The following is a 26,884-nucleotide window of genomic DNA, read 5'->3' on the forward strand; positions in this document are numbered from 1 at the left end:
GTCAAAATCTAGGTCTTGACTTGATGGGGGAAAATTCAGGTTTTGATCTTTGGGATATAAAGCTAGGTTGATTTATTGGTCCACTTCTCTTCTTCTCTTTTCCTTCCAAAGAGAACTAGTTTTTATTTATTTATTTTTATTTTTACTAAACTAAAAGGGAAAGGAAAGGGATACCATTTTGGCACTTTATACATGAAGGTGACTATAGTAGTATCTTAATTTACAATCAAGATAACCTTTCAAGAGTAACCTCGACAAACTTGCAAAAAAGGATTGATGCATGAAAATCATATGCACTCCATTAATCAAACTTTAGCATGTAATGCAAGTCCCCTTAAGTCCCTTGAAATTATTAGGGGAGGGTAGCGTGGTGCCTCCCCTCGCCACCATCTGGGTGGGGCCATTGCCCTATCTACTGGAAATAGAGGGTGGGATACCCTACCTGCATCTGGGCACAATTGAGGGTGTGGGGGGTAGTATAGGCTAGGCCCCCGTTTGCTTTTCCTTTGCTTCGCCCCATATATATATATATATATATATATATATATTTATAAAAACAACTTATACATACAACAAAATGACGTAATTTTGGGTATACCTAAAACTACATTGTATAGTTTTTTATAACCACTAGAACTCCCCCATTTTCTCGACTCTTTCATTCTCTATCAACTCTCTCATGTTTCTTTTTCACACCCACAAGCACAGACCTCTCTCTCTGTTGCCCTCGCTGAATTTGTGTATCTTTCTCCTACATCCTATAAGTATCTTGAAGACCCTAAATTAGTTTTGAGTTTTACAATGGATGTTTCAAATTGGATTATGTAGGATGAGATTTATGAATGGATTTAAAGGATGAGGTTGTGATTTGTGTGTCGTGGAGAGATTAGTGTAAATTTGTGATGATGATTGTGTGAATTTGTGATGAAAATCTAGGGTTCAATATGAAACCCTAAATTAATTTATGGGTTTCAATAAGGAAAACCCAATCTGTTTTGGGGTCTCAAAATTAAAACCTCTAAATTAAATTTTTAAATATTGAAACCCCAAAATAGTTTTGGGTTACAAAACTAAAACCCTAAAACATTTTTAATGTTCATGATTTTATGATTTTAATTGTCATGTGATTTTTGCATCATGCCATCATGTGAGGTTTTTATGAGTCGACGGGAATGGATAGTGAGTCAAATCCAACCACTAGCGTTAGTGCTAGCTCTCCTGACCCTCTCTACCCCTACCCCTATACCCATGGGCCCACCAAGTAAGAAATTAGTTTCAATTGTGTGGTCTCCCTTCATGAAAATAGAGGGTGATTATCCCAATAACCCCCAAGCTAAGTGTAACTATTGTGGTAAAATATATGGATGTCATTACAGGAGACATGGCACATTTCAATTAAAGGTCCACTTAGAAGAAGAATAATAATAATAATAATAAAAAGAGTCCAATTATATGTTATTTGCAACAAAAGAGTTAATCTAGACTAGAGATTGAGTTTAAAAAATGGCGGATGGAAGTAGTAGGGGGGGAACATTGATGAGGTATGTAAAGTATGATCCGGAGGAGTGTAGGAGATATCTAGATCGTATGGTCATTGTAGACAAGCTACCATTTTGGTTTGTGAAAGGTGAAGGGTTTCAAGCATATCTTAAGTACTTGGAACCTAGGTTTGACACTCCTTCTTATCACATAGTTGCGAACGATATTATGAAACTATACGGTGTATATAGAGAATTGTTGAGAAACTAATTTAGGAGTCAAAGAGTTTGTCTTACAACCGATACATGGACATTGGTCAAAAAATTTAATTATATAGCTTTGACAGCACATTTTAAACAAAAAGACTCTCAAGTTTTTTCAAATTGCTTATCACAAGGGTGAGATAATTGGGAAAGTCTTGAAAATCTTAGTAGATGAGTAGGGGTTGGAGTGGATTGTGACTGTAACAGTTGACAATACCTATTTCTTCTTATCCTTCCCATTTGGCTCACTCCAAAAGAATGGGCTCATCAGCTGATGGATCTTATTGATGACAGCTTGAGGGACCTGTAAAACAACAAATAGGTGTAAGGCCATATTCGAAATAACATGACATAACAAAACTAGTTTCCCTCTAGAAGATAGTAGCTGCATTTTCCAACCACTGAGTTTTTGCCTCACTTTATTCACCATGTCTTCAAGGTGTAATTGCTTTAGACGATCAAGGATAATTGGCATTCCAAGATATTTGAACAGAAAGTGCCCCTCCACGAAGCCAATGCTACGAAGAAGACGCCTCTTACGAGTATGGGAGATTTTACTTGAGCAATAAAAAGTAAACTTTTGTTTATTAATTGCTTGTCCCGACCATCTTTCATATTATCCTAGAATACTTAGAAGCACCCGAACCGATCTTTGGCTCCTATTAGAAAAAATAACCGCATTTTCAGCATACATTAAATGAGAAATAATAGGCATACCTTAGGCCTAATGAAACTGTCCAAATTTATGCTCAACCACACTCCAGTGAATCATCCGGAAAAGGATCTCCTACCGGATAATAAGCAAATAAGGAGATAGGGGATCACCTTTTCGAAGGCCACAACCTCTTGGGAAGAAGCCTTTTATTGTCCCATTCATCATAACCGAATACTAGGAACTAGAAATACAAAAGAAGATCAAGTCACAAAACTGAGGCAAAAAACCAAACCTCGATATGACCTTTATCAGAAAATTCTAATTCATGCGATCATATGCTTTTGCCAATATTACTGCCATGATTTCTCTTATTAATGGACTGAACCATTTCCTAAGTGAGGCTTATATTCTCAAAGATACTTCTACCTGGTATAAAGGCTCCTTGTTCCATGGAGACCAGTCGAGGCAAGAGATCAATTAACAAATTCACAATTATCTTGGAGCAAAGTTTATAAAAAACTAAACAAAAACTGATGGGATGGAACTTATCAAAACCTGTTGGAGAGTCCACTTTTGCAATTAACACCTAATAAGAAGTTGTAAAAAACTTAAGAAGAGACTTAGATGCAAAGAATTCCACCACTACCTTCCACAAATAATTTCTAACCACCTCCCAGCAACTCTTATAAAACCCAGAGCCAAAGCCATTAGGGCAGGAGTACTATTCATAGGAATAGAGGACAAAGCAGCAAATACTTCCGCTAATGAAGGTGCACTAATAAGGGAGGCATTCTCCTCCGCAGAAATAATTGGATCTATCAGGCCATCAAAGATTGGTTGCTCAACCGACGGCTCACCTTGGAGAAAGGATGAAAAATAATCAACTGCACCTTGGTGGATGCTCTTTGAAGACTCAAACACTACATCATTCGACCGCATATTTAGAACCCACTTACTCCTCTTCAAGGCTAGGCAAGTATGAAAAAATTTAGAATTCCAGTCACCATCCATTGCCCATTTTAGCTTTGCCATTTGATTCAGTTGAATTTATTCCAGACAACGCCAAGTTGTCAATTCCACATTGGCCACCTGCACTTACTTTCTTCTATCTAACAATCATATCTATAAAATTTTTTGCGTGGATCAAATTCCGCATAGATCAAATTTCTATATTTCCCATTCAACTATTTTTGTTTTTTTTGCCAAACTTTCTTTTATCTAACAATCATATCTACAAAATTTTCCATCCAATCATCTGCGCTTACCACTAAATGGCAGTACTAAACTACCCTTGCATAAATCTCCACTTGAAAAAAATCTGCACTTACTACTAAACTACAGTACTAATCTGCACTTACTACATAAATCTTCACTACTAAAATAATTTTGCATAAATCTACACTACTAAAATAAGTGCACATAAGTCTAAAATTGAGAAAATAATAAAATATAGATTTGATGTAGAAACAGTATTAGTCAAATATGACTTTTGTTTTGGATATACTGTAGCTAAAATTAACTATAGACACACTTTGGCTAATTTAATGCAACCATTTTTTTGTCCCTAATAGCCATTTGAAGTATTTTATTTACATATGACTATTCAAATGAGAATGCACTAAGCCTGTGTTGGAATAGGCAAATGTAAGTGAAAATACTTCCATCTGCACTTAATCACCATATTTGTATGGAGTTATGTAGTATAGGAAATTGATTAAAAAATATTATTTTCTATCTCCATAAAAATCCGAATGTAGCCATGCACAATTAATTAAAAAAACCTTTTAAATATGATGCTTTGTGTTTTTATATAATTTGATGTATTTTTATGTTTTGTGTGATTTACAATTTGATCTAATTTGATTTGATGAAATTTGATTATGTTGATGCATTGTAATTTTTTTTTGGATATATTTGATTGTATAGGTTCCTACTTTTGAAAATTATGAAAATGAAAATAGAGCTGATTTTATGGATTTAATACACCTTAAAAAAACAAATGATAAAAATATTATTATATTAAGAATCATGGCTAATCCAATGTAAGTTTGATTTTGGATAGATTAGACAAAATGTAAAAAGTGGTATGCATAGCCAAAAAAATACTTAAATCTAAGGGTGCAATACATGTTCACAAGTTGTGTCAAGTTATAGATATTTAATTATATGGGTCATCCTGCACGGCCTATTAATTTAAATGAGTCAAACATTCAAATCTTAACACGACTCATTCAAAGAATGGATCATGTCATGTCACATGTTTTGATCTGTTTAATAATTAACTAAAAATGAGTCAATACTATATTACTTATTTCAACCCATTTCATGTAAATGAGTTGAACTATCACACATAACCTATTTGACCTAATTAACATAATTTCACATAAAAATTTAAATCTATATTTATTAGTATCCAAAACATCTACAAAAAAATAACAAGCCTACTTATTAATAAAAAATATTAGTATTTTTTTTAGATTTTAACCCATAATAACCAATATATAAACTCAACAATAACAAATATAAGTATATGTCTAGAGCTACAATTCCAACAATAAAAATATAAGCATATTGAAAAATATCGATATTACAATTCAGCAATAATAAATGCTATTATTACAATCCAACAATAATAAAATTTAAGATTTGTTGAAAAAAGAGTCTCCTCTGAGAGAAGCTTGGGTGGAGGGATAGTCTTGCCTGCTCGTTGAGTGAGGGAGGAAGGGGTGGTTGCATGATTGAAGCCTTAGTGGAGATGGAGGATCTAGAGGAGAGATGGGATCAATTGAAGCTAACAACAGAAGAGAATGCTGAAATAGAAATTGGAATGGAATAAATAGAAAAGGTGTCGGTAGAGGGTGAAATGTGTTTGGTGGGGAAACTAATTTCTGATCGAAGGATGAACAAGGAAGTCATTAGACCAACTTTGGCAAATATTTGGAGATTGAATGGTTCCTTTACTATCCATTTCCTTTGAGATCCAGAGAGATAAAGCGAGAGTAATGGATGGGAAATCCTGGTTGTTTGATAGTCATTTTCTTGTTCTAAAACCATTCAACGGTTTGACCCCTCCACAGAGAATGAACTTTGGTTTTGAATGTTTTGGGTACGCCTGAATAATCTGCCATTGGTATGTATGACCTGTGATGTAGGCAACCAAAGTGGTGCATCGATTGGCAGTAAAGAGGTGGATGTTGGTGATGAAGGGATTGGTTAGGGTAGTTACTTGAGGTTAAGTATTGAATTGAACATAAGGAAGGTCATCACTAGAGGAAGAACAACCAACTTGGAGGGAAACGGAATCTAGGTGCCTTTAACATACGAGAAGTTACCAAAATTGTGTTTCAGATGTGGGAGAATGAGACATATAGGTGGTGGATGTGATGGAGTTGGTGACAAAATGCAATATGGGAGTTGGCTGCGTGCATAGCCTAGCCCTTGGAGGACTGGTATGGAGAGCAGACAATACCAAGGTAGGAAGTAGAGGGAAGAAAGTGAAGGGTGTCAAAGTAGTGAGTGGTGGGGAGGGGAGGGGGTCTCAAATTACATGACTCCAATGAACCAGGTCGGAAAAAGACAAATTGAGGAAAATTCATTGGGAGCTCGGAGTGAGGTGGAGGTTACAAGGTGGTTCAGAATGTTGTGGTTGTATTGGCAGAGAAAGTGTTTGATAAAAATAGTCAGTGTAGTGGAACAAGTGGGGAGGTAGGGTCAGTCTTTGTGACAGAGCAGGCAACATACAAGACCAACAAGGAACTTGTTGTCAACTCTAAATCTATAAAGGTTGGACCCGAGGTAGAGGAGGGTGCAGGTTTGGGTCAGTAACGGTCTTGTATAGAATTTCACATAGTTGAGAAGAAGGGGAAGGTAGAGAGTGGGAGGTGGAAGAGAATGACACCTAATGCAAGCAATAAGAATCAGGGTGCATTATTAACTGATGGTAAGAGAAAGTTAGTGGATGAAAAGGATAGTAGTCATGGGGAATGCTTGATGAAGAAAAGCAAATAGAATGGCTGGGAGGAGTTGGCTGATTATGAACAGATAATGGTGGAGGTTGTTTACTAGCCTCGCCAAATATTATGAAAATCTTAAGCTGGAACTACTGAGAGCTTGAGAACCCTCAAAAAATTCAAAACCTTTACCAGATGGTGAAGGAAAAGAGACCCAAAATGGTACTCCTAATTGAAACAAAACTTGCAGCTAGCAAGTTTGATGGTATTAAGAAGAAGATGGGGTGGGAGGGTTGTTTTATTGCTGAAGCAAGAGAGAGGAAGGGTGGTTTGGCTTTATTGTAGAGTAAAGAGTTTAAGGTGGAAATAGCTAACTTCTCTAAGCAACAATTAGGTGTAAGGAAAGAAACTTATCATGGCTGTTAATTAGCTTTTATGGCCATCCCGAAGCTTGTAAAAGAAGAGATTCATGGAAGTTGTTGTCATTGTTGAATCCATCTGCTCAGATGCCATGGTGCATAATGGGAGATTTTAATGAAATTGCCTTTCAATATGAGAAATGGGGAGGGAAGCCTAGACCAGAATCACAAATGGAAGACTTTAGACAAGCCTTGGTTGTGAATAGCTTGTTTGATGTGGGTTGGAAGGGAAATCTGTTTGCTTGGAGCATCAAGCACTCAGATAGTACCTTCATGAAATAGAGGTTTGACAGGGTTGTTAGTAATCCATTGTGGTCTGAGATCTTTCAAGTTGAAAATGTTGAGATCTTGGATGCAAGTCAATATGACTATAAGGCTGTGTTTAGATTTAAGCTCCAAGATTTTGAGTAGAAGAAAAAAGAAAGAGTTTTCAGGTTTGAAGCAAAATGGATCCTGGATGAGGAAGATAGACCAGTGGTAGAACAGGCTTGGGACAGAATTGTTCAGGTAATAGACTCTCTTAGGAAGGTACAGTCAAAGTTGAATGTGTGTAAGGGTGACTTATGGCGATGGAGTTATTAGAAGGAGAAGGATGTAGAGGCGGTGCTGAAGTAGAAAACTGAGTTGCTAAAACAGTAGCAGAACAATGAGGGGCCTCATAATGTGGAAATGATTAGGCACCTGCTAGATAAAGTGGGACTGATGCTTGAGCAAATGGACTTGAAATGAAGATAGAGAGCAAAAAGGAAATGGTATTAGTTGGGGGATAAGAAGACCAAGTTCTTTCACTCTTGTGCCAATCAGAGGAGAAGCAAGAAGTAGATTGAAGAAATTATAGATTCCTTGGGTAATATGGTGACAAACCAAGAAGGAATAGAGGGAGTTTTTCATGAGTATTTTAGCAAATTGCTCAGCTTTTCTAATCCTACAAGGCAGGCTATAGATATGTGCATTAGAGATATGAACCCAAAAGTCACCAGTCAGATAAATGTTGATCTACAAAAGGAGTTTACTAAAGCTGAGGTGAAGGAGGCTTTAAAGCAGATGACCCTTTTAAAGTCTCTAGAACCTAATGGGTATGGTGCATGCTTTTACAAAGCATATTGGAGTTTTGTTGGGGGTGTAAGTGTCTAATGGCATTTTAAGCTTCTTAAATGGTGATGGGGAACTGGAAGACAGTGTTAACAATACACTCATTGCTCTCATTCCTAAGGTGCCTAGTCCTGTAGTTGCTAGTGAATTTAGACCCATAAGTTTATGCAACATGCTATATAAACTAGTCTCTAAGGTTCAAGCTAATAGAATGAAGAAAATTCTCCCAACCATTGTTTCTCATAACCAAAGTGCATTTATTTCTAGAAGACTCATCACAGACAACGTGATGGTAGCATATGAAGCGCTCTACACTATGAAAACTAGACAGAAGGGGAAGGTAGGGAGTATGGTCCTCAAACTGATTATGTCTAAGACATATGATAGAATAGAGTGGAGATATTTGGAGGCTGTGATGAAGAGGATGGGTTTTGGAAAAAAATGGACTTTTTTGGTCTTGAAAATGTGATTATTGTTACATACTTAGTGCTTGTAAATGGTGAACACAGAAGTATTATAAAGCCAACAAGAGGGTTAAGGCAAGGGGATCCCATCTCTTACCTATTGATCCATTGCTTATGACTGTCTCATTTTTAGAAAGGGCTAAGATGGCCGAGTGAAAGCAAATATAAGCGTTACTAAAGTTGTATGAAGAGGCCTTGGGACAATGCCTGAATTTATAGAAAATCACAATATTTTTAATCTCAAACACAGATATACAGACCAGGTTACAGATCAGAGATATTGCGGGGGTGTCTGTGTGTGGTAACTATGAAAGGTACTTTGGTCTGCTAGCCATGGTGGCAAGATCAAGATACAATAACTTTAGAAACCTGAAGGAGAGGGTCTGGTCCAAGATTAGTAGCTAGAATATATATATATATATATATATTTATCACAAGCAGGAAAAGAAGTTCTTCTTAAAGCATCAGGCAATCCCTACCTTTGCTATGAGTGTCTTTAGGCTGCCTAAAAGATTGTGCAAAAAAATAACATCCCTCATAGCCTATTTTTGGTGGGGTCATAAACAAGATGATAATAACATTCAATGGAGAAGCTGGTACATAAATAGTGAAGGCAAAAGGAGAGGTGGATTGGGATTTTGGGACCTAGAATGTTTTAACACAGTTATACTTGCTAAGAAATGTTGGAGAATGGTAAACAATCCATCATCTCTAGTGCCCTGTATTATGAAAGAGAAGTATTTTAGGTAAGGGGGGCTACTGGATGCAAAGTTTGGCCATTATCCATCTTATATGTGGAAGAGTTTATGGTTTGCAATTGATTTGGTGAAAGAATGGATGGTTTGGAGGGTGGGAGATGGGAGAAGGGTGCGGATATGGATAGATAAGTGGCTACCACAACAATTCTACCCTACCAAGTGATGCCAAGGTTCACCAACTTGTAAATAGTGAATATGGCACGTGGAAGAGAAGCTTGCTCAATGAAATTTCTTTAGAGGAGGAAGTGGAATTGATCTACATCCTTCAAATTAATAGATGGGGAGCAAGGGACAAAATAGTATGGGGGCACTCAAATGATGGAAAATTTTTCTGTTAAGAATACTTATCACCTTGAGCACAAAAGGAAGAGAAGAAAGTTTGGAGAAGCATCAAAAGGAGCCTGTGAAGATAAAGAATGTATTCTCATTTGGGGGCTAAATGTTTAAGGTATAGTTAAGCATTTCCTATGGAAGGCATGTCACAACTTGCTGCCTAGTAGAGATAACTTGGCTAAGAAACAGATCTTAAAGTCTAGTCTATGTCCCATATGTGAAATAGAGTCAGAATCAACCATGCATGCTCTATGGAGCTATCCTATAGCCTCAGATGTCTGGGTTGAATCAGAGAGCCCTGTCAAAAAGTGGAGCAACAATGAGTCTAGTTTCATAGATTTATGGATGCAAATGAATGAATAGCTGAGTATGGAAGAGGTGGAATTAGTAGCCTGTGTATTGAGAAAAATATGGCTTAGAAGAAATGCATGGCTGTTTGATAGTAAATTTGTTGATCCAAGAACTATGCTGAAATTTGCTAAGAAGGAGCTACATGAATTCATCATAGCTAATGAACTTCAATTGAAGACACAAGGAGAAAGGGGTTCAAACAAAAGGGTGGTCAGATGGGAGAAGCCACATGGTCTGAGCATAAAAGCGAATTGAGATGCAGCAGTGAATGCTGATATTAAAAGAGTGGGTCTTGGCGTTGTGGTTCGTGATTCTAGTGGGGAAGTACTGGCTTGTCTAAGTTCCATTGTGAATTATGTATAGAAACCTGTTATTGTTGAGGCATTGACATTAAGAAGAGCTAGCTAACCATGTGCAGAATTGGGTCTGTCAAATGTGATCTTAGAAGGAGATTCTCAAGTGACTATGAAGAATACCAACAATGATGAAGTCTAGGCAGATCATGGCAACATAGTTGAAGATGTTAGATTGTTATTAGTTGATAAATTGGATTGGAATATTAGGTTTGTATATAGAGAAGCTAATAACATAGCTCATAAACTTACAAAACTAGCATATATGTATTGTGAGGAAAGGGTTTGGATTGAATAAAGTTCCATAGAGATAGTTAGTGATACACAAAAGGAAAAATACTATAATGATTGATTTACCATGATACATCAATAAATGAGATATTCTTTACTTTAAAAAAATAATAATAAATTTTTAATTTTAAAATAAAATTTAAATAAATTATTAAGGATTCATTTCGAATTAAACGAGTTAGTTCATTTATTAATCGTGTTTTAACGAATAAATCTGTTTTAACTCGAACTCATTTATATCAAATTCAAACTTACTAATTGTTTATAATATTGGTAGTAGATATTTTTTTTTCCTTATTGGTATTGTCACATGTTACCGCCATGCCTAATCAATCCCTAAACGGATGTTAGTGCTTTTAGTAATACAAATTTGAATTTTTATCCTAAAAAAACCGAAAGGAGGACATTTTACAAGTTTTGCTGCAAGCCTGCAAGGCCACAGCCCACCGGCCCATTTCTCAAGAGAGATCCAGATCAAAATAAAGGGGCACGTTCCGGGTTTTACCATGTCCTCAGGCTCAGAGAACAGAACTCCGATTCTTTTGTGTCTATTTTTCTGGGCTTCAGTTTCTCTTCGTTTTCTGATTCTTACCAAACATATTTAGAAAAATAAGGGAAAGCTTGAGAAAGTGGTTGTGTTTGGTTTCAGAGCTTCGATAGGACTGGAAATGAAGAAATCACCGCTGCCGCTACAGAGCATTCGCGGTTCCGTGAAGCAGGTTTGCGGAAAGGAAGCTCTGGTGAAGCTTCTGAGGTGGCATTTCGGTCATGCTGAATTTAGAGGCAGGCAGTTTGAAGCTATCGAAGCTGTTCTCTCGGGTCCGTACTTTTTTTAAAAAAATTCTCTATAATTTCTGATTATTTAGCACGTTTAATCACACTTATGCATGTATTTATGAGTCTTGGTACAAGCCACCAAATTGCGTACTAACGACTTTTTTGATTGAAAAATAAAATAAAATAAAATCGAGAGAAGAAAGGTCCTCTATCTCATAAAAATTATTTACATCTCTAATTCACACTATTTCATTAAATGAATGCCTTATATGTTAGCATCGGTGCGCGATTTAGTGTGCAAACTCGCTTGCAAGAAGAATTTTCCTATATTTTATTGCTTATCCCGTAGTTTTGATATCTTTTTTTTTTGGCGGCCGTGATCTAGGGAGAGATTGTTTTTGTCTGATGCCAACTGGTGGAGGGAAGTCAATGTGTTATCAGATCCCTGCACTGGCGAAACCTGGAATTGTGCTTGTTGTTTGTCCTCTAATAGGTGAATGGTATTTAATCTTAGTTTATTTCTTATTGTTTCGTATAATTACAGGGAGTTTAATGCTACTTAACATTTTTTTGGTCTTTGAATGCAAGCATACATCCTAACTTCTTGCATTGTTGGGTGTTCATTTTACATCTCAGCCTTAATGGTAAGCAATAAGTATGGTATAGACTTTGTTCTATATTTGTTATCTTTGAGCCATTTTGAGATGTAGGTTTTCATCTGTTTTTATATGTTTTTAGGAAAACCAAGTGATCGCATTGAAGGAGAAAGGAATTGCGGCTGAATATCTCTCTTCAAACCAAACATCACACGCCAAAAACAAGGTGACATATTCGTGCTTTTGAGTTCCTTGGTTTTTTTTTTTTTCCCAAATACGTGTTAAGTTGAATTGCGAATCAGGGAGATTATTGGTTACTTTAGGAAATTATTATTTGAGACTTTATGCTTTCCAAGACTAATTTCTTAGATGTTTTAGATTTTGCGCATGTTATTATAATTGGAATATTGGCACTTGTTTAATTTGTAGATCCACGAGGACCTTGATTCTGGAAAACCATCGCTTAGGCTGCTGTATGTAACGCCAGAATTGATTGCAACTCCTGGGTTCATGTCAAAGCTGACTAAGATCTATGCTAGAGGGTTGTTGAATCTCATTGCCATAGATGAGGTGCGAACTACTTGGCCTTTAAACCACTTGTATGTGTGGAATTTCGGTGTTTCTACTAGAATTTTTAGCTATATGTGTTTAATATGCTTGTTTTTGTGTAAATTCAGGCACATTGTGTCTCAACTTGGGGTCATGATTTCAGGTTTGTAACACATCCACTGATGAGCAGTGGCAAATGATCTTTTAGACTAGATGCAAAAGGGCAGTTCCTCTCATCATCATGCTGGGGATCATTGTCATGCTCTTTCATTTGTTTTTTCAACAAGCATATTCTTCCGTTTGTTTGATTGCCTAACATTTACTGGTGCCTTGTAATCTTCTATCTAAAACAATGAAGAACATATCTAAGCTTTTCGAGTTAGCTTGTGCCTGTGTCTGTGTGTGTAATGGGTAATTGTTCCTATACTTCTTTCTTATCAATTTGAAACAGGCCTAGCTACCGTAAGCTTTCATCCCTGCGGAACCAGCTTCCTGATGTACCAATTTTGGCTTTGACAGCTACTGCTGCTCCTAAGTGAGTCTTCAACTTATTCCATCTGCAGGAAAAAAAATTGATTCATTTCTTTTTAAGTGATGTCTCTAGATCGTTTTTTTTTTCTATAAGTAAAAGTAAAGTTTTATTAATATAGGCATTGCCCAAGTACACTGGTAGTATACAACGAACATGCCTAATTACATCTAAGCACTAGTGAGAGATACAAACAAGTCATGAAGATTGTCCGTATTACAAATAATGGCCGAAGCCCAAGAGAGTAAAGTATTGTAAAAAAATCACTTCAACTCATCCAAAGAACGCTCCATATCTTCAAAGCACCTCTTGTTTCTCTCCTGCTACAAGCACTGCATAATATAGTGAGGGATCATTCTCCACACAGCAGCGATGTGGGCATTTCCCCTAATTCCTGTCTAGTACCTCAGAATATCCCTAACTCTTCCAGGCATAACCCATGCCAACCCGTTCCGATTAAAGATCTCATTCCATAAACACTGGGCCATCTTGCAATATAACAAAAAATGATCCACCGATTCCCCCATCTCTCTTGCACATAGAGCACCAATCTAAGATGATGAGATCACGCTTTCTCAGATTATCCGAAGTGAGAAGCCACCTAAGAGATGCAGTCCATACAAAGAAAGCAATCATAGGAGGTACCATGCACTTCCAAATAGTCTTACAAGAAAAACTATGAGCATTAGAAAATCCCAAGAGAGCCATATAGAGGAGCGCAACAAGAATTTTTTATTTACACTTGGATACCAAATCATCCTATCCTACATCTCATTGCCCGTCGATATTGCATATAACGAGTCAAAGAAATAAGAAAACATCCAACTCCCAATCGCCGCTCTCGAAAAACTTACATTCCAATGGACAACACCATTAGAAAATACCAATAATTCAGCCACAACAGCCTCTCTATCACAAGAGATTTGGTAGAGCATGGGAAACACTTGCTTTAGAGCCCTTTCACTGCACCAGACATCATGCAATGCTATTATCTCGCAATTGCAAATCTGAAAAATATGGAGAATCTTCCCCATCCAGCTCTAATGTTTTTCCACAATCCCACGCCATGTGTCCTCCTAACTTCCTTAGAACACCAACCCCCCTGAATACTCCCATACTTAGAATCAATGACTAAGCCCTCCCCTTCCCTATGATATCTCCACAACCATTTCCCCAAAAGTGCTTTGTTGAAAATTCTCACATTATGCACCCCCAACCCACCACATGGAACTTAGTTTCCTCTCCAAAGAAAGTTGCAAAACGTTTTCTCAATACAAGAGGCCACACTTGTAGGTAGCGGAAATAGGGATAGAAAATAGGTAGGGAGGTTAGATAAAGTGCTCTTGATGAGAGTTAATCTACCACCCTTAGAAAAATATATCCTTTTCCACCCAGCAAATCTTCTTTCAAATTTTCTTTCAATTTTTCTATCACCATCCCAAATAAATTTTGTCTTGAAGGCAGCCCCCGATGGAAGACCGAGGTATTTCAAAGGCAGCAAAGCAACCTTACAGCCCACCATATTTGCCAAGCCCTGAATATTGTTCACACCACCCACAGGAACCATTTCAGACTTCAAGAGATTTATCTTCAGGCCTTAAACGACTTAAAAGCAAAGTAATACAGCCCTCTAGTACTGCATATGATCACTGCCCAGCTCACAAAAAAGTTGTGTGTCATCAGCAGGAAGTCTCCATTGACCGCCCCTCTCAACATATGACTCAATGCTTCCATAACAATGACAAACAGCAAAGGGGAGAGGGGATCCCTTTGTCTTAATCCCTTAGAGCTGTTAAGGAATCATTTTGGTGCTCCATTCGCCAAAACTGAATAACGAACCGTAGTTATACAATGCCTAATCCAAGAAATCCATCTATCCCCAAAGCCACACCTCCCGAGTGAATAACACAGAAAATCCCAATTAATATGGTCATAAGCCTTTTCCATGTCTAGCTTGCACAAGAGCCCAGGTGTACCCCCCTTGATTCTACAATCTAGGCATTCATTGGCAATCAACACCGGATCCAAAATTTGTCTCTCCTTCACAAATGCATTTTGAGATTTTGAAACAATACTACTCATAATAGTACTCATGCGATTGGCAAGCACCTTTGAGATCATCTTATGCACCTCATTAATGAGACTAATAGGCCGAAAATCTTTCACTTCCACAATCCCAACTTTCTTAGGGATAAGAGCAATAAAAGATGCATTCATGCTTTTTTTGAATTTACCAAAGGTGTATAGCTCCTGAAAAACCTCCATAATATCCCCTCCACCACATCCCAACAATCATGATAAAAGGCCATTGAAAACCCATCCAGACACGGGGCTTTATTCTTGGCCATCACACGAATCACCCAAAGAACCTCCTCTGCTTCAAAAGGTCTCTCCAACTACATAGAGCTTAACTGATCTCCATAGTCTCAAAAGGCACACCATCAAGTTTAGGTCTCCAAGGGGATTTTTCAGCAAGAAGGTCTTTGCAGAAATTGACAATGTGGTTTTGAATAGAATCATAATTAGAGCAAACCTGTCCCTCAACCTAAAGCACCTCGATAGCATTATTCCTACGATGAGAATTAGCCACCCAGTGGAAAAATTTAGTACATCGGTCTCCTTCCTTCAGCCAAAGGGCTTGTTACTTTTGTCTCCATGAAATTTCCTCCATAAGTAGCACCTTCTTTAGTCTCAACGTAATGGCTAATTTCCTGCAAGATTCCACCTTAGAAAGAGGAGCGCTCAACTCCCTTTCCTTCAAATCCTTTAATTCCTCCATAAGGGGCCGTTTTTGACAATTAATGTGACCAAAGACTTCAGCATTCCACCTCTTCAATGCTTTCAATTTCCTAGCCAATATAAAGCTTGTTGAACTCCAAAAAGGATATGAGGACCACAACGACCTCATTTTCTCCACAAAACCCTCAACTTCCAGCCACATATTTTCAAACTTAAAGTATCTTTTACCCTCGTGAATGCCTCCACAATCCAGTACAATAATTGCCCAAGGGCCCCATAGCCCAGGCCCATTATACTGCCCGATCCATTCACAGCACTTCCCAAGCCCATCTTATAATCCTCCTCAACGCACTATATTAGAGCCTCCACCTTCTCTTGCATTGTTGACAACTGCATTTGCACATCCAGCAAGGTACTGTGCATGTCCTCCCCCACAACATGCCTGCTTCCTCCACCTCTCCATTGCACACTTGCTGTCCCAGATGTAGATGGAGCCTTTCCACCCTTGTCGGCACATGCTGCTGCACCAGGACCTCCCTATACAAACAGCTCTGTAAGTGGTTCACCACCACCAATGGCCTCTACGCTACCCCTCTTTTGCCATGAAACTCTTGCCCTCCCTCTAACTGTCTCCCACAGTGCATCCGCTATTATCCTCCAGCCCTTACCTCCCAACTCTTTAGTTATGAAAATGAAACTTTCGGCCACCACTACCGTACTCCACCAGAGCTATGTAATGTCCACGAATGTTTTGCGATGAAGCTTCAGGTACCCTCCCTTGAGGTTGTGTAAAAGTCCTTTCACCCTTCATGCAATCCTCCAATGTTTTGGCAAACCAATGCACCGGAGGAATTCCCAACCTCATCTCCTTCACCACCCTCCTAAGCCTCTTAGTAATGAACAAGAACTTCACATCCTTTGACAAGTCAAACTCCTTTGATTCTATCACCAAATGTTTCAGAAACCCCATAATCCCCTAATCTACTTAAAAACACTCAACGCAATAGTAATCTCACCAAACAAACCCATAGAACCTCTGGAGTATGTACTCTTGAGAGTGAAGCTTAGTTATAACTCTATTATATCGCATTGTCTCTAGATTCTTTTCTCATTAATGCAAATAGTTGAGTTTAAACTACAATCTAGAAATTATTTGATGTGTATTTTGCCATAATCTCCTCAAACTTGTAATCAGTGTATGGCATAAAGATTCACATTATTTTTTATTTTTATTTTATTTTTGATGTCGGAGAACCTCTCCAAGCCTTTGGACCCACCCCTATAGAGTAAACCCAGTCCTGACGCTTCACATTGTTTTTTCATCTTCAATTGTTTGTAAAGAGCAAGAAGAAATATTAATTCCTTTTATTATTTCTTGTTCTGCAGAGTTCAGCAGGATGTGATAGAGTCCTTATGCTTGCAAAACCCGTTAGTCCTTAAATCATCTTTTAATCGTCCTAATATATATTATGAAGGTGGGTCCTACAAAATTGACTTGATGCCAATACAATTTCTTTTTGTGTATATCAACTCAGATTATACAGCTGTGAGTACTTAGTGTAGCTGGCAATTTTGTTGACATGACTTTACAAACCCAACACAAACCCAACATCCAGAGCTGACAACTTTTGTCAAAATTTGTGAACCTGACATGAACTCTACGTGAAATTAGCAGGTTAGGGTTGAGGGATAGACTCTTTTAATTAAATGGGTCAGGTTAGGTTGACTCATATGACCTGAATCTGACTTGACATGACCCAAACCTGACATGACAACACGAATTGCCAGCCTATACACACTAGTTGATTGTGACTTCCTGATTTTTCTTTTAGTGTGTTTCCAGATGTCTTTCCTCAATTACATGCATTTTGCTGTGACAATTTTCATGCCCAAAGTAGTATACTGCCACAGGATGGTGTAGAGACCCATGCTTTTCTACCTTTTCCCAAATTCTCTACCTACAAGATTCTCATGAAGCTGCAACTTTTGAAGTAAACAAAAGAAAAAACTGTAATATAATTATCTTGAAAAATTAGCTTTTAAGGTAAAACCATCAATGCTACAGTAATTAAAATAGTGGATTGTTGAAGATACTATGCCATAGATTGGAGGAGTGGTGAACTGGGTCTTCATCCTTATTTTCTCACTACAAAGTGATACTGTGATTCTGACTGCCAGACATCTGTGGACTAAACTGAAATCCCTTGACGGGACTTTTAGGTACAAATCAATTTCTGAGCTCAATGATATGTGTTATATATAAGGATGGCTTGTCCCAAGAACTGATGTATAAAAGTTCTCAATTAGTTTATAAGTTACGATATGATGCCGATGGAAGGGGGTTGTTGGGCTAAAGAGAGAAGGAAAAAAAAACAAAGTAATTTTGTTTAAAGTAGTCCTTTATCAACAGAAGGTCCAAAAGGACTGGGACATTTTCATTCATTGCCTTGTAATTGGGAAATTAGGAATTGTGGAAGTAATTTTATGACTCTGCATGAGTTTTACTGTGGTTTTTATTTTATGATGACATAATTTTTTGTACATGATCAAAAGACACTATCCTGGTACAGAGGTAATATACATCAGATACATCTAACTGGAGAAAGTAACAATGATGAATAAAGTTCTGAAAACTAAACTGAAACATAAATGGGCAACCACCCTCAAGTATAGTGTATTAAAAAATAAAGCTTTGAGATCATCCATTGCCCTTCTGCTGTATTCTAAACTTAAATAATTTCTTTGACGCCAAATCCACTATACTAAACAAATCAGTAATCATTTTCCATAATAGTCTGCTAAGTTCACTCTCAAAATGACCTTTCCAGCATGCTAATAGATCTGCCAATCGTCTTGGCATCACCCATACCAACCTGAAGAGGCCAAAATTTTTTTGCCACAAAGTACTAACTATTTGACAATGAAATAGCCTTTGCACATGCAATAACAACTCTATTATCACAAAATACTCTTCCATACGTTCTCTAAGGTAAGGATTTTCCCTAATGTAACCGTCCAAATAAAAAGGCCATTAGAGGGTTTTACTTCCCTATATAGGCTTCTATGGACACATAACACTGTTGCGAGGGATCAATGCATTACAGAACAACTTGGCTTCAATCACTGCTCTCTTGAATATGCCCCATTGCATCTTGTCATCTTGTCTCATACATGTAGAATATAACTGAGCATAGAATGAATTGAAAAATTTCATTTCCTAATCTTGTTCCGTTTTGATTACGTCCACTACCCATCGAGGAGATCTATTGGAAAGTTGTATCTACCACCTATGCATCTTCAGCCCAAGAAAGTAGTTTATTCTAGATCCATCCCCCACATCATATATGGTATGGCATGAAAACACCTCCTAGCCCCTTATAATATTTTTCCTTTGGCATGAAAATTCCCCCTAGCCTCTTCTAATATTTTTCCGTTGTCCAACCGGGGATATGTTCCATTCACCTGAATAGAGCTCCTTCCAACGCATGCACTATTGTATTTCATTTGAATTACCACTCTCTATAGGATCTCTCTCATTGGTTTATGGCCATAGCCACTTCTCCAAGAGGGCTCGGTTGAATGTAATCATTTTCTTGAGACAGTTTGATTGTTTGATTTGTGAGTCACAGGTTTCTCTTAAAGTTTATTTTCTATGAGAGACTGTTACTCTGTGGATGGAATTCTAACTAGAAGTCTCAATGATGCAGTTCGATACAAAGATCTTCTAGATGATGCCTATGCTGATTTGTCTAACTTACTCAAAGTGACTGGAGACGTTTGTGCAATTGTATATTGCCTTGAACGTACAACCTGTGATGACTTGTCTGCTCATCTATCAAAAACTGGCATTTCATCTGCTGGTAACTTGCAGTATTTCTGCCTTCAAAATTTTATTTCTGGAAAAGATTGATATATTTAAGTGTTATCCTGCTTTTCAGCTTATCACGCAGGACTGAATAATAAAGTGCGGACATCTGTCTTAGATGATTGGATTTCTTCTAAGATACAAGTAGTAGTGGCCACAGTAGCTTTTGGGTATGATCGTCTCTCAAAATCTATAATAATGGAGCCCTTTTATGTTCTTTTCACTTTTTTCTTGCAATTGCATACCCTCTAATCCTGTAGGACTAACTTACAGCTGCTTTCTTGATTTAAGAATGTCCCATCATTGCAATATTAGTGTTCACTGATTCGTTTCACCGTTAAATTTCATCTAACAAAATGCAATGTGTGGCTTTTGTTTTTCAAACTTTCAACACTATTTTTTGACCAAGTTATTTTTGTTGAAATGATAGTTTCATGAATATTTGTGTTTAAAATATTATTTTTTATTCAATCTTTAGGTTTTTTTGGGATTTTATTTCGACCTTTTTTTCAAATAGTTGATTGATAAAATAATAGAGTTTAAATAATGGAGTTACAAATGCCATAGTTTTATAAAACGTTTGCTCCTAAAGTATCTCAAGAAATATTTGTAAGCATTTGCAAGAAACTGGTCTCCAAATGATTTTCAGAATGCAAATTTCCTTATTTTGTTACTTTGAAACATTTTTATTTAAGAATCAAGAAAACAAATTGTAGGATTTCTCATAGTATAGGTTTCTTCTTTTATACTTCTGTGTAATGCCAAGCCCCTTAAGCACAATCTTCATATGATGTGGTTGTTGTTCTGAATAGTAAGGTTTTCAATGGGAATGATGAGCTTTGTTAAACTTTCCGTTAGGGAGGGGCAATATATGCTTACTGCAGTAGTATTTGAGGAAATGTTTTTTTTTTTAATACATTTTGCTTCACTCATGATTGACCTATAAGATTTGTGATGAGCATTCCTTGTTTTTTTCCTGATTCTCATCCTTCATTTCTGCTTGGAGCTGTTCTGGTGCTTGCACAGTTATTGAGCTACTGATATTCCTTCAGGATGGTATGAAACTAAATTGCCGTTGGTGTGAATCATATATCAAATATTGGCGCTATCATTAAGATATCTTCTGCCACGAATGACTTAGGGATTGATAATTTTCTAGGGTATTGATAGAAAGGATGTCAGAATTGTTTGCCACTTTAATATTCCAAAGTCAATGGAAGCCTTCTATCAAGAGTCAGGTAGAGCTGGCCGCGATCAGTTACCCTCAAAAAGTCTCTTGTACTATGGAATGGATGATCGCAAAAAAATGGTCCATTCACTGACTTCAACTCTTTCATACCTTTATACTTTTAAGTTGCACAGTTCATTGGCTTAATGCCTTGAACTATTTTTGGAGCTATGTGGCAGGAATTTATTCTTAGCAATAGTGAGAAGAAGAAGTTACAGTCCTTGAGGTCAGAGGAAGGATTGTCAAAAAAGTCATTGACTGACTTCATTCAGGTGATTATTTAATGATATCAGAATGAAATCTCTTACTGTTAATATCTTGTAGTATCTAAAAACAAAACTTTCAGATGGTTGAGTTTTGCGAAGGTTCTGGATGCCGAAGGAAAAAGATTCTTGAGAGTTTTGGGGAACAGGTATTCAACTCTAGGTGTAATTTGTGGTTTGTATGTGCTGTAGGCTGCTCTATTTATTTATCAACACTAAAGTAAAGTTAAAATCGTTTTCCATTATTGAAATTAGGTACCTGCATCACTATGTAGAAAATCATGTGATGCTTGCAAACATCCAAACTTAGTGGCCAAGTATTTGGAGGAACTCACAACTGCTTGTGCTGTTCGGCAGAAAAGTAGTTTTTCTCAAATTTTTATAAGCAGGTACCCTTTTTTTTTTCAAAAATTAATTTTAAAGTGTTTTGTGTGCATTGGACCTTTATCTCAAATCACATGATGCATATTGGATATTGTAACACCTCGTTCCTCTAGGACTTTTAGCCTTTTAAGGCTAGAGGAACTGGATGCTACCAACCTTAAAACATTACACTTTTGCATTAGGTATAAAAGATTCTATAAGAAAATCAGAGTACTTGATTAGAAATGAAATATCCCAAAAATTACATTGTTTGGAAGCACTCGTTAAATGTAAATAAAAATGTCATGTGCTACAAATTCCTTGAAAACTGAAAAGAAATAACATCAGAGTTTTTCCTCAGTGCCTCAAGCCGCAATGTCGTTATCATGCCCCTGGACAGCGTCCTCGCAAATGTCCTCACATGTCGTGGGAAATACATAAAAACAAAACTAAAATGAGTTGAATATTCAGTAAGAACCACATCATGCAGTAAACACAATAACAGTTCGGGTTTCCAATTAACATTAACATTCTTGAAAAAAAACATTACCTTACAGCTTACATAAACCTTTACCTCAAAAAATTCAAGAAACATTATTTTCCTTAACCTCAAAGCATTAAAGAAACATTATTTTTCTTAACCTCAAAGGCATAAGTATTCTTTCCTTAACCACCATCCTTAATGGTCGTTACACACTGTTAACCTTGTGTGTTAGGGCTAGCGATTTTTGTGGTCAATAGTTCTTTCCGTGGCTAGCAGATAAGAGCCTAGCCTCCTCAGGAATGGGTCATCACTAGGCAACATCTGTGATGCATTCTGACGTTGCAATCTGTCCCTATCTTGTGGTACCATCTTCATTGTCATATGGCCTATTCATTCACTACTAAAAAATATGGCCTATTTATTATCCTCATCAAACACATGCTGTAATACTTTTTCATTTTCTTTAACTTTACCTTACCTCACTTTTCATCTTTAACTTCATACCACATAGTAATCAATCACCATCATTTATGCAGTTCTAAAATCATATTAAACTTCATCATAAATGGGGTTCATGAAAAGGGGCTTCCAACAAAGGCTTATACATATATACACCTTTACAAACATTTTTACATACATACAGTTGCAAAAAGACCTTTCGGTTTACATAAAGCGATGTGTAGAAAGACATGATCATAGTCACTTACCTTGGTCCTCATGTAAACTAACCTATTAATGTGTCTCCAAGTGTTAAACTGAACCTATAAGAATGAGGCAACGTAATAAGCATTCTTTCCATTAAACAGTACGAGGAATATGCATCATGCGCTAGACCTAAGGTTAACTTGGGACATTTAAGTTCCTCGGGCTACAACACTTCGCTTGTTTAAACCATTGCTTGTGTAACATGTTGGTCACCTAACACTTGCTCGTCTAGCTTGCTTGTTTCTCTCCTTGCCTTTCCTCGCCCAACTCCTACGCAATTTTAACCTGAACTTACCCATCACTCAAAATACAAGCATAAACCTTCTCCTACAGGTGTGACTCCACTCATATTCACAATGCTCACACTGCCTTTCCTCGCTTCACTTCCCTACCCAAACCCCTAATCCTGGATCTTAAAGTCTGTCTAAGGGTTGGTATGTGAAGGGAGAGACTACATGAATTAGTGAGTATGGGAAAAGATTTACTGCGGTGGTGCATGTAGACATGGGGTGAAGATGTGGCGGCTTTCCTTCTTCCATTCCTTCTATTCTGGTGATGGAACGATGATCGACAACACCTAAAGGCATAATTTCGAGGTGGTTCAGTATGGTTGGGGTGTGTTACGCATGCCTTGGTCCTCCTCTGTTTTCCATTAACAAAACAGAGCATTTGCGACGTGATTTGTGTGTTATGAGTGTGATGTGTGAGAGACTTTCTGGGGATCCTTGAGTGGTGCATGAACGAGATTTAGCAACGCTTGAACATGGTGACTTCATAGTGGAACACAATATCTCAGTAAACCTCGCAGCATTTCTGTTCTTGCAAGGCTAGTCTGATCTTGCAAGTCACAGTTGATGCAACGATTCTCAGGAAAGCACAGCGATGAGGAGGAGGAGGAGGAGGAGGAGGAGGAGAAGAAGAAGAAGATGAAAGTGAAATGGCTAGAAAACTATTGGTACTGATCACGAAGGAGGAAGAGGTGTATTTATAGGATGATAGGTTGGCTGGACGTGTGGCGTTAGATATCTTCATGCAATTACTCCTGCCACTGGGTTGGGTCGTCTGAGATGGGTACGCTCGAGTTTATGGTTCTGGGTCACGGTTTTGGGCCTTCCAAAGGATTTAACTTTTGGTTCTAAGCCCTGCTCTAATCCACTGTTGTCTCTAATTCCACTCTCACCTGCAAAATTCACACACTAAATACTCTAGGTGTCCAAATTCTAGTATTCTTCTAACTAATCCCGATAAAATAATAATAACCTAATTTACATGTAATATATTATTATCAATCAGACAAGCAATCATACATAATAATACTCTAATAATATAATTTCTAAATCCCGGTTGGGCCCTCAAATATAACCTTTATACTTGCCAAAAAATAATATTATTCCTAAATAACTGGGGGTTGCATATATAATTGTTACGTAGTGGTTTGAATTTTAATTGGAACAAATAGCTGACCTTTTGGCTTTGTATTGAACTATTTACATAAATGGCTCTCTCTCTCTCTCTCTCTCTCTCTCAATGAGCTTCTTAAGAAAGGCAACTCCTATAATTTACAAGCCCACCCCCTTGAGAGTGAGTGCAACTCTTACCCACATCTTCTTTCCTTTTCCATGAGGTAGCTTTATAAAGTTAAACCATTTCAAAGAAACTAATGAATACATTATTTTTTTCTAAAGAGGTTTTTCCTTTTTTCATCTATCATTTGAAAATACCATAATGCATCAGATCATGTATTTCATATTTTTATTGAGTTTAGCATGACTATCGTAATCTTCAGTTGAAATCTGTTTTAGATATGTATGGAACTTCACAGCTTAACTAATTACCATGTTTTTTTTTTTTTTTTTTTTTTTTTCCTATTTCAGCTCCTCAGATATGATTGACGGAGAACAATTATCTGAATTCTGGAATCGTGATGACGATGAGACAAGAGATTCTGATGAGGATATATCTGACTATGATGGTATATCTCCCTTTTGTTAAAATCATTCATCTCCCTTTGTGCAGGGTGCCCCCCTTTCTTTCACAGAGGCAATGGAGGGTTTGCTTTACTGTGCCCTTTATCTCACTTGTTTGGTTCAACTTTTCAGACAATACCACTAAAGGTGTTCGGAGCCTAGCAGGGTCAAAGTTACCATCACATTTGGGACTAGATGAGAAGATGGAGTTTTTGCAGCGTGCGGAAGAAAGATATTACCAGAATAATATCTCTGATAGACAGGTTGAAACTACGATTCTCTGCACCTTAGTATTTGCAGTTATGAACGATCTACTTGGTAAAATCAGCAAGAACATGACGTGACTTGCCTTTCAAGCCATGCAAAGAGGAAAATGACAACTAGTCTAATATTTAGAACACATCTGTCTAATGAATACACATATTTGAACTCAAATCTGTTTGATATCTAACCTACTTTAATCCCTAGGGTTTGGCTCAAGTGGTAAAGGCATTGGGCTTAGGGTTATACTCCCCCTAGGTCTAAGTTTTAAATCCCCATGGGTGCAAACTATCTCTAGGGGCTATCGGATTAGATGATTTTTTCCTTGAATTACCCGAGGTACACTTGCGGAAAACTCCTTGTTGAGGGCTTGTGCACCCCCGGGATTAGTCGGGACGCTGTTCCGGACACCCGGTGCCCATCAAAAAATAAAATAAAATATCTATCCTACTTCAGATTTGTTTTCCCTACTTGACTCCTTGTTTCCTTTTTCATGACAGAATAAGAAACTAGAGAAGAATGTCATATCTGAGACTTTGAGGGAATCAAGCAAGCAAAGATTACAAAATGCTCTAAAGCAGGCTCAGCAGCGGCTTGGCAACTTGAAGTATGCTCACCATTCTGCCTGCGTAGTGTGATTTAGTTTCTATCTTAATAATTGGCATACAAAAGTGATATGTTTTGGTACTCCATTATATTAACACTAGTATAAAGAGTTGTTAGATTGTAATAATTGAAACTTCTACTAAGTCAACAGTCAAGACCATTTAACCGGGCTCCTGGTGTTCATTTTTTGTGCAGAATTGAAGTGGAAACGTCCGCTTGTTTCCTTGAAAATGAGTGCTACAAGAAATATGGGAAGACTGGAAAATCATTTTATTATTCACAAGTGGCGAGTACTGTAAGGTGGCTGTCAACCACAAGTTTGTCGGAGTTAACTACTCGGCTTGGCACTGCCACCAGTTTGACCTCGGAGGACATTTTGTCTAAAGCAGAGCCTTCTACAACATCATTGCCTTTGTTGGATCAAGGACCAACAAAATTCACAAGCGAAGAGCTCAATGGCAACTCTAGATCGGAGATTTCATTAGGAGTTTCACCACTACAAAGTACTTTGTCTAGTACAGAGCTTCCGGTAATTCCATCGTTCTCCGATTATGTCAACGGCAGTAAGGCAAAAGGAAGCCTAACTAATACCTCACAAGAGCAATTACCTAGAACAACAGTTCAGAAGAACCCCGGGAAAAGGATGAAATTGTAAAAAGGTTTTTTTTATTTTTTATTTTTTAAGTAATTATTACTTCGGTTCATGATTCTATGGATGTACACAACCATTATAGTTCTGTGTATTTTTTCCTAATTAACCATTACTAGTTTTTTCCCCCTAAATTGCACCTTACTAGTTTTTTTCTATGATGTATCTTTACTGTAAAGTGTCAAAATGTGTACAAAAATCAGAACCGAACACCTCAATTTTTTTTTTTTTTTTTTTCCTACTAATTATACCGATATCTGACTAAATTCGGCATGAGCTCGAGTCCTTGACTTGTAAAAGCGAACACACACTCAAGAACGTGAAAAGCCCGCCCGAGTATATCAATTTGATTAACTCGAACTCAGACTCAATAAAGACTGGCTTGTAGTTGAAATGGTACTTCCACCTCTTAGGCCTAATTTGTTTTCACAGATGAGATGAGATAAGATAAAATCTTTTAAGATATATTGAGATGAGATAAGATGAAATTAGATAAAATATGTGTTTGTTTTTAGAGATAAGATGAGATGAGATAAAAAATTTTGAGATATGTTGAGATGAGATGAAATAAGATGAAATATATGTTTATTTTTAGAGATAAGATGAGATTAGTTTGACTTTGTTATAGTTAGTAGTATGATGGGACCTACAAGTACTTGTAGTACTTGTTATAATATTTTATTTATTTGTCAATGTTGTAATTTTTATTTTTATTTTTCTACTTTTTTTTATTTGTTTTTTGCTGATTCTTTTGTTTATTTATTTACCAATGATGCAATTTTTTTTAAGCTGCTTCCTTTTTTATTAACAATTTGGTCAAAAATTTTTTTTTTCTACTTCCTTTTTTTTTAACCATTTTGTCTTTTTTTTTTGGCTACTTCCTTTATTTATTTAT

The 26,884-nt window shown here is 37.1% G+C and overlaps 1 protein-coding gene across 3 annotated transcripts; it reads left to right on the forward strand.

Annotated features, from left to right (window-relative positions):
* Positions 1-10,914: 10,914 nt before the first annotated feature.
* On the forward strand, positions 10,915-26,147 carry LOC122304264 (ATP-dependent DNA helicase Q-like 3). 3 transcript variants are annotated; one of them, XM_043116429.1, is made up of 19 exons: positions 10,915-11,227; positions 11,571-11,678; positions 11,774-11,829; positions 11,924-12,007; positions 12,211-12,351; positions 12,459-12,493; positions 12,782-12,865; positions 16,985-17,073; positions 19,306-19,458; positions 19,537-19,633; positions 20,516-20,519; positions 20,623-20,772; positions 20,871-20,963; positions 21,038-21,103; positions 21,210-21,343; positions 24,381-24,478; positions 24,606-24,736; positions 25,235-25,341; positions 25,536-26,147. In XM_043116429.1, the coding sequence occupies exons 1-19, from the start codon at positions 11,077-11,079 to the stop codon at positions 25,993-25,995; spliced, it is 2,241 nt and encodes a 746-aa protein (XP_042972363.1). In that variant the 5' UTR covers positions 10,915-11,076; the 3' UTR covers positions 25,996-26,147. The 3 variants fall into 3 exon arrangements, with proteins under 3 accessions (XP_042972363.1, XP_042972364.1, XP_042972365.1); XM_043116430.1 differs by having other exon boundaries at positions 10,916-11,227; positions 11,822-11,829; XM_043116431.1 differs by lacking the exon at positions 10,915-11,227 and having other exon boundaries at positions 11,571-11,685; positions 11,822-11,829.
* Positions 26,148-26,884: the final 737 nt, after the last annotated feature.

Source organism: Carya illinoinensis, chromosome 3, assembly GCF_018687715.1.
Source record: "Carya illinoinensis cultivar Pawnee chromosome 3, C.illinoinensisPawnee_v1, whole genome shotgun sequence".
Taxonomy (NCBI): domain Eukaryota; kingdom Viridiplantae; phylum Streptophyta; class Magnoliopsida; order Fagales; family Juglandaceae; genus Carya; species Carya illinoinensis.

Excerpts from the sequence above, each read along its gene's own strand:
- LOC122304264 (XM_043116429.1), top strand. The coding sequence starts at position 11,077 with ATGAAGAAATCACCGCTGCCGCTACAGAGCATTCGCGGTTCCGTGAAG. Across the intron at positions 11,228-11,570 it reads TATCGAAGCTGTTCTCTCGG|GGAGAGATTGTTTTTGTCTG; the intron begins GTCCGTACTTTT and ends GCCGTGATCTAG. Across the intron at positions 20,964-21,037 it reads CATTGACTGACTTCATTCAG|ATGGTTGAGTTTTGCGAAGG; the intron begins GTGATTATTTAA and ends CAAAACTTTCAG.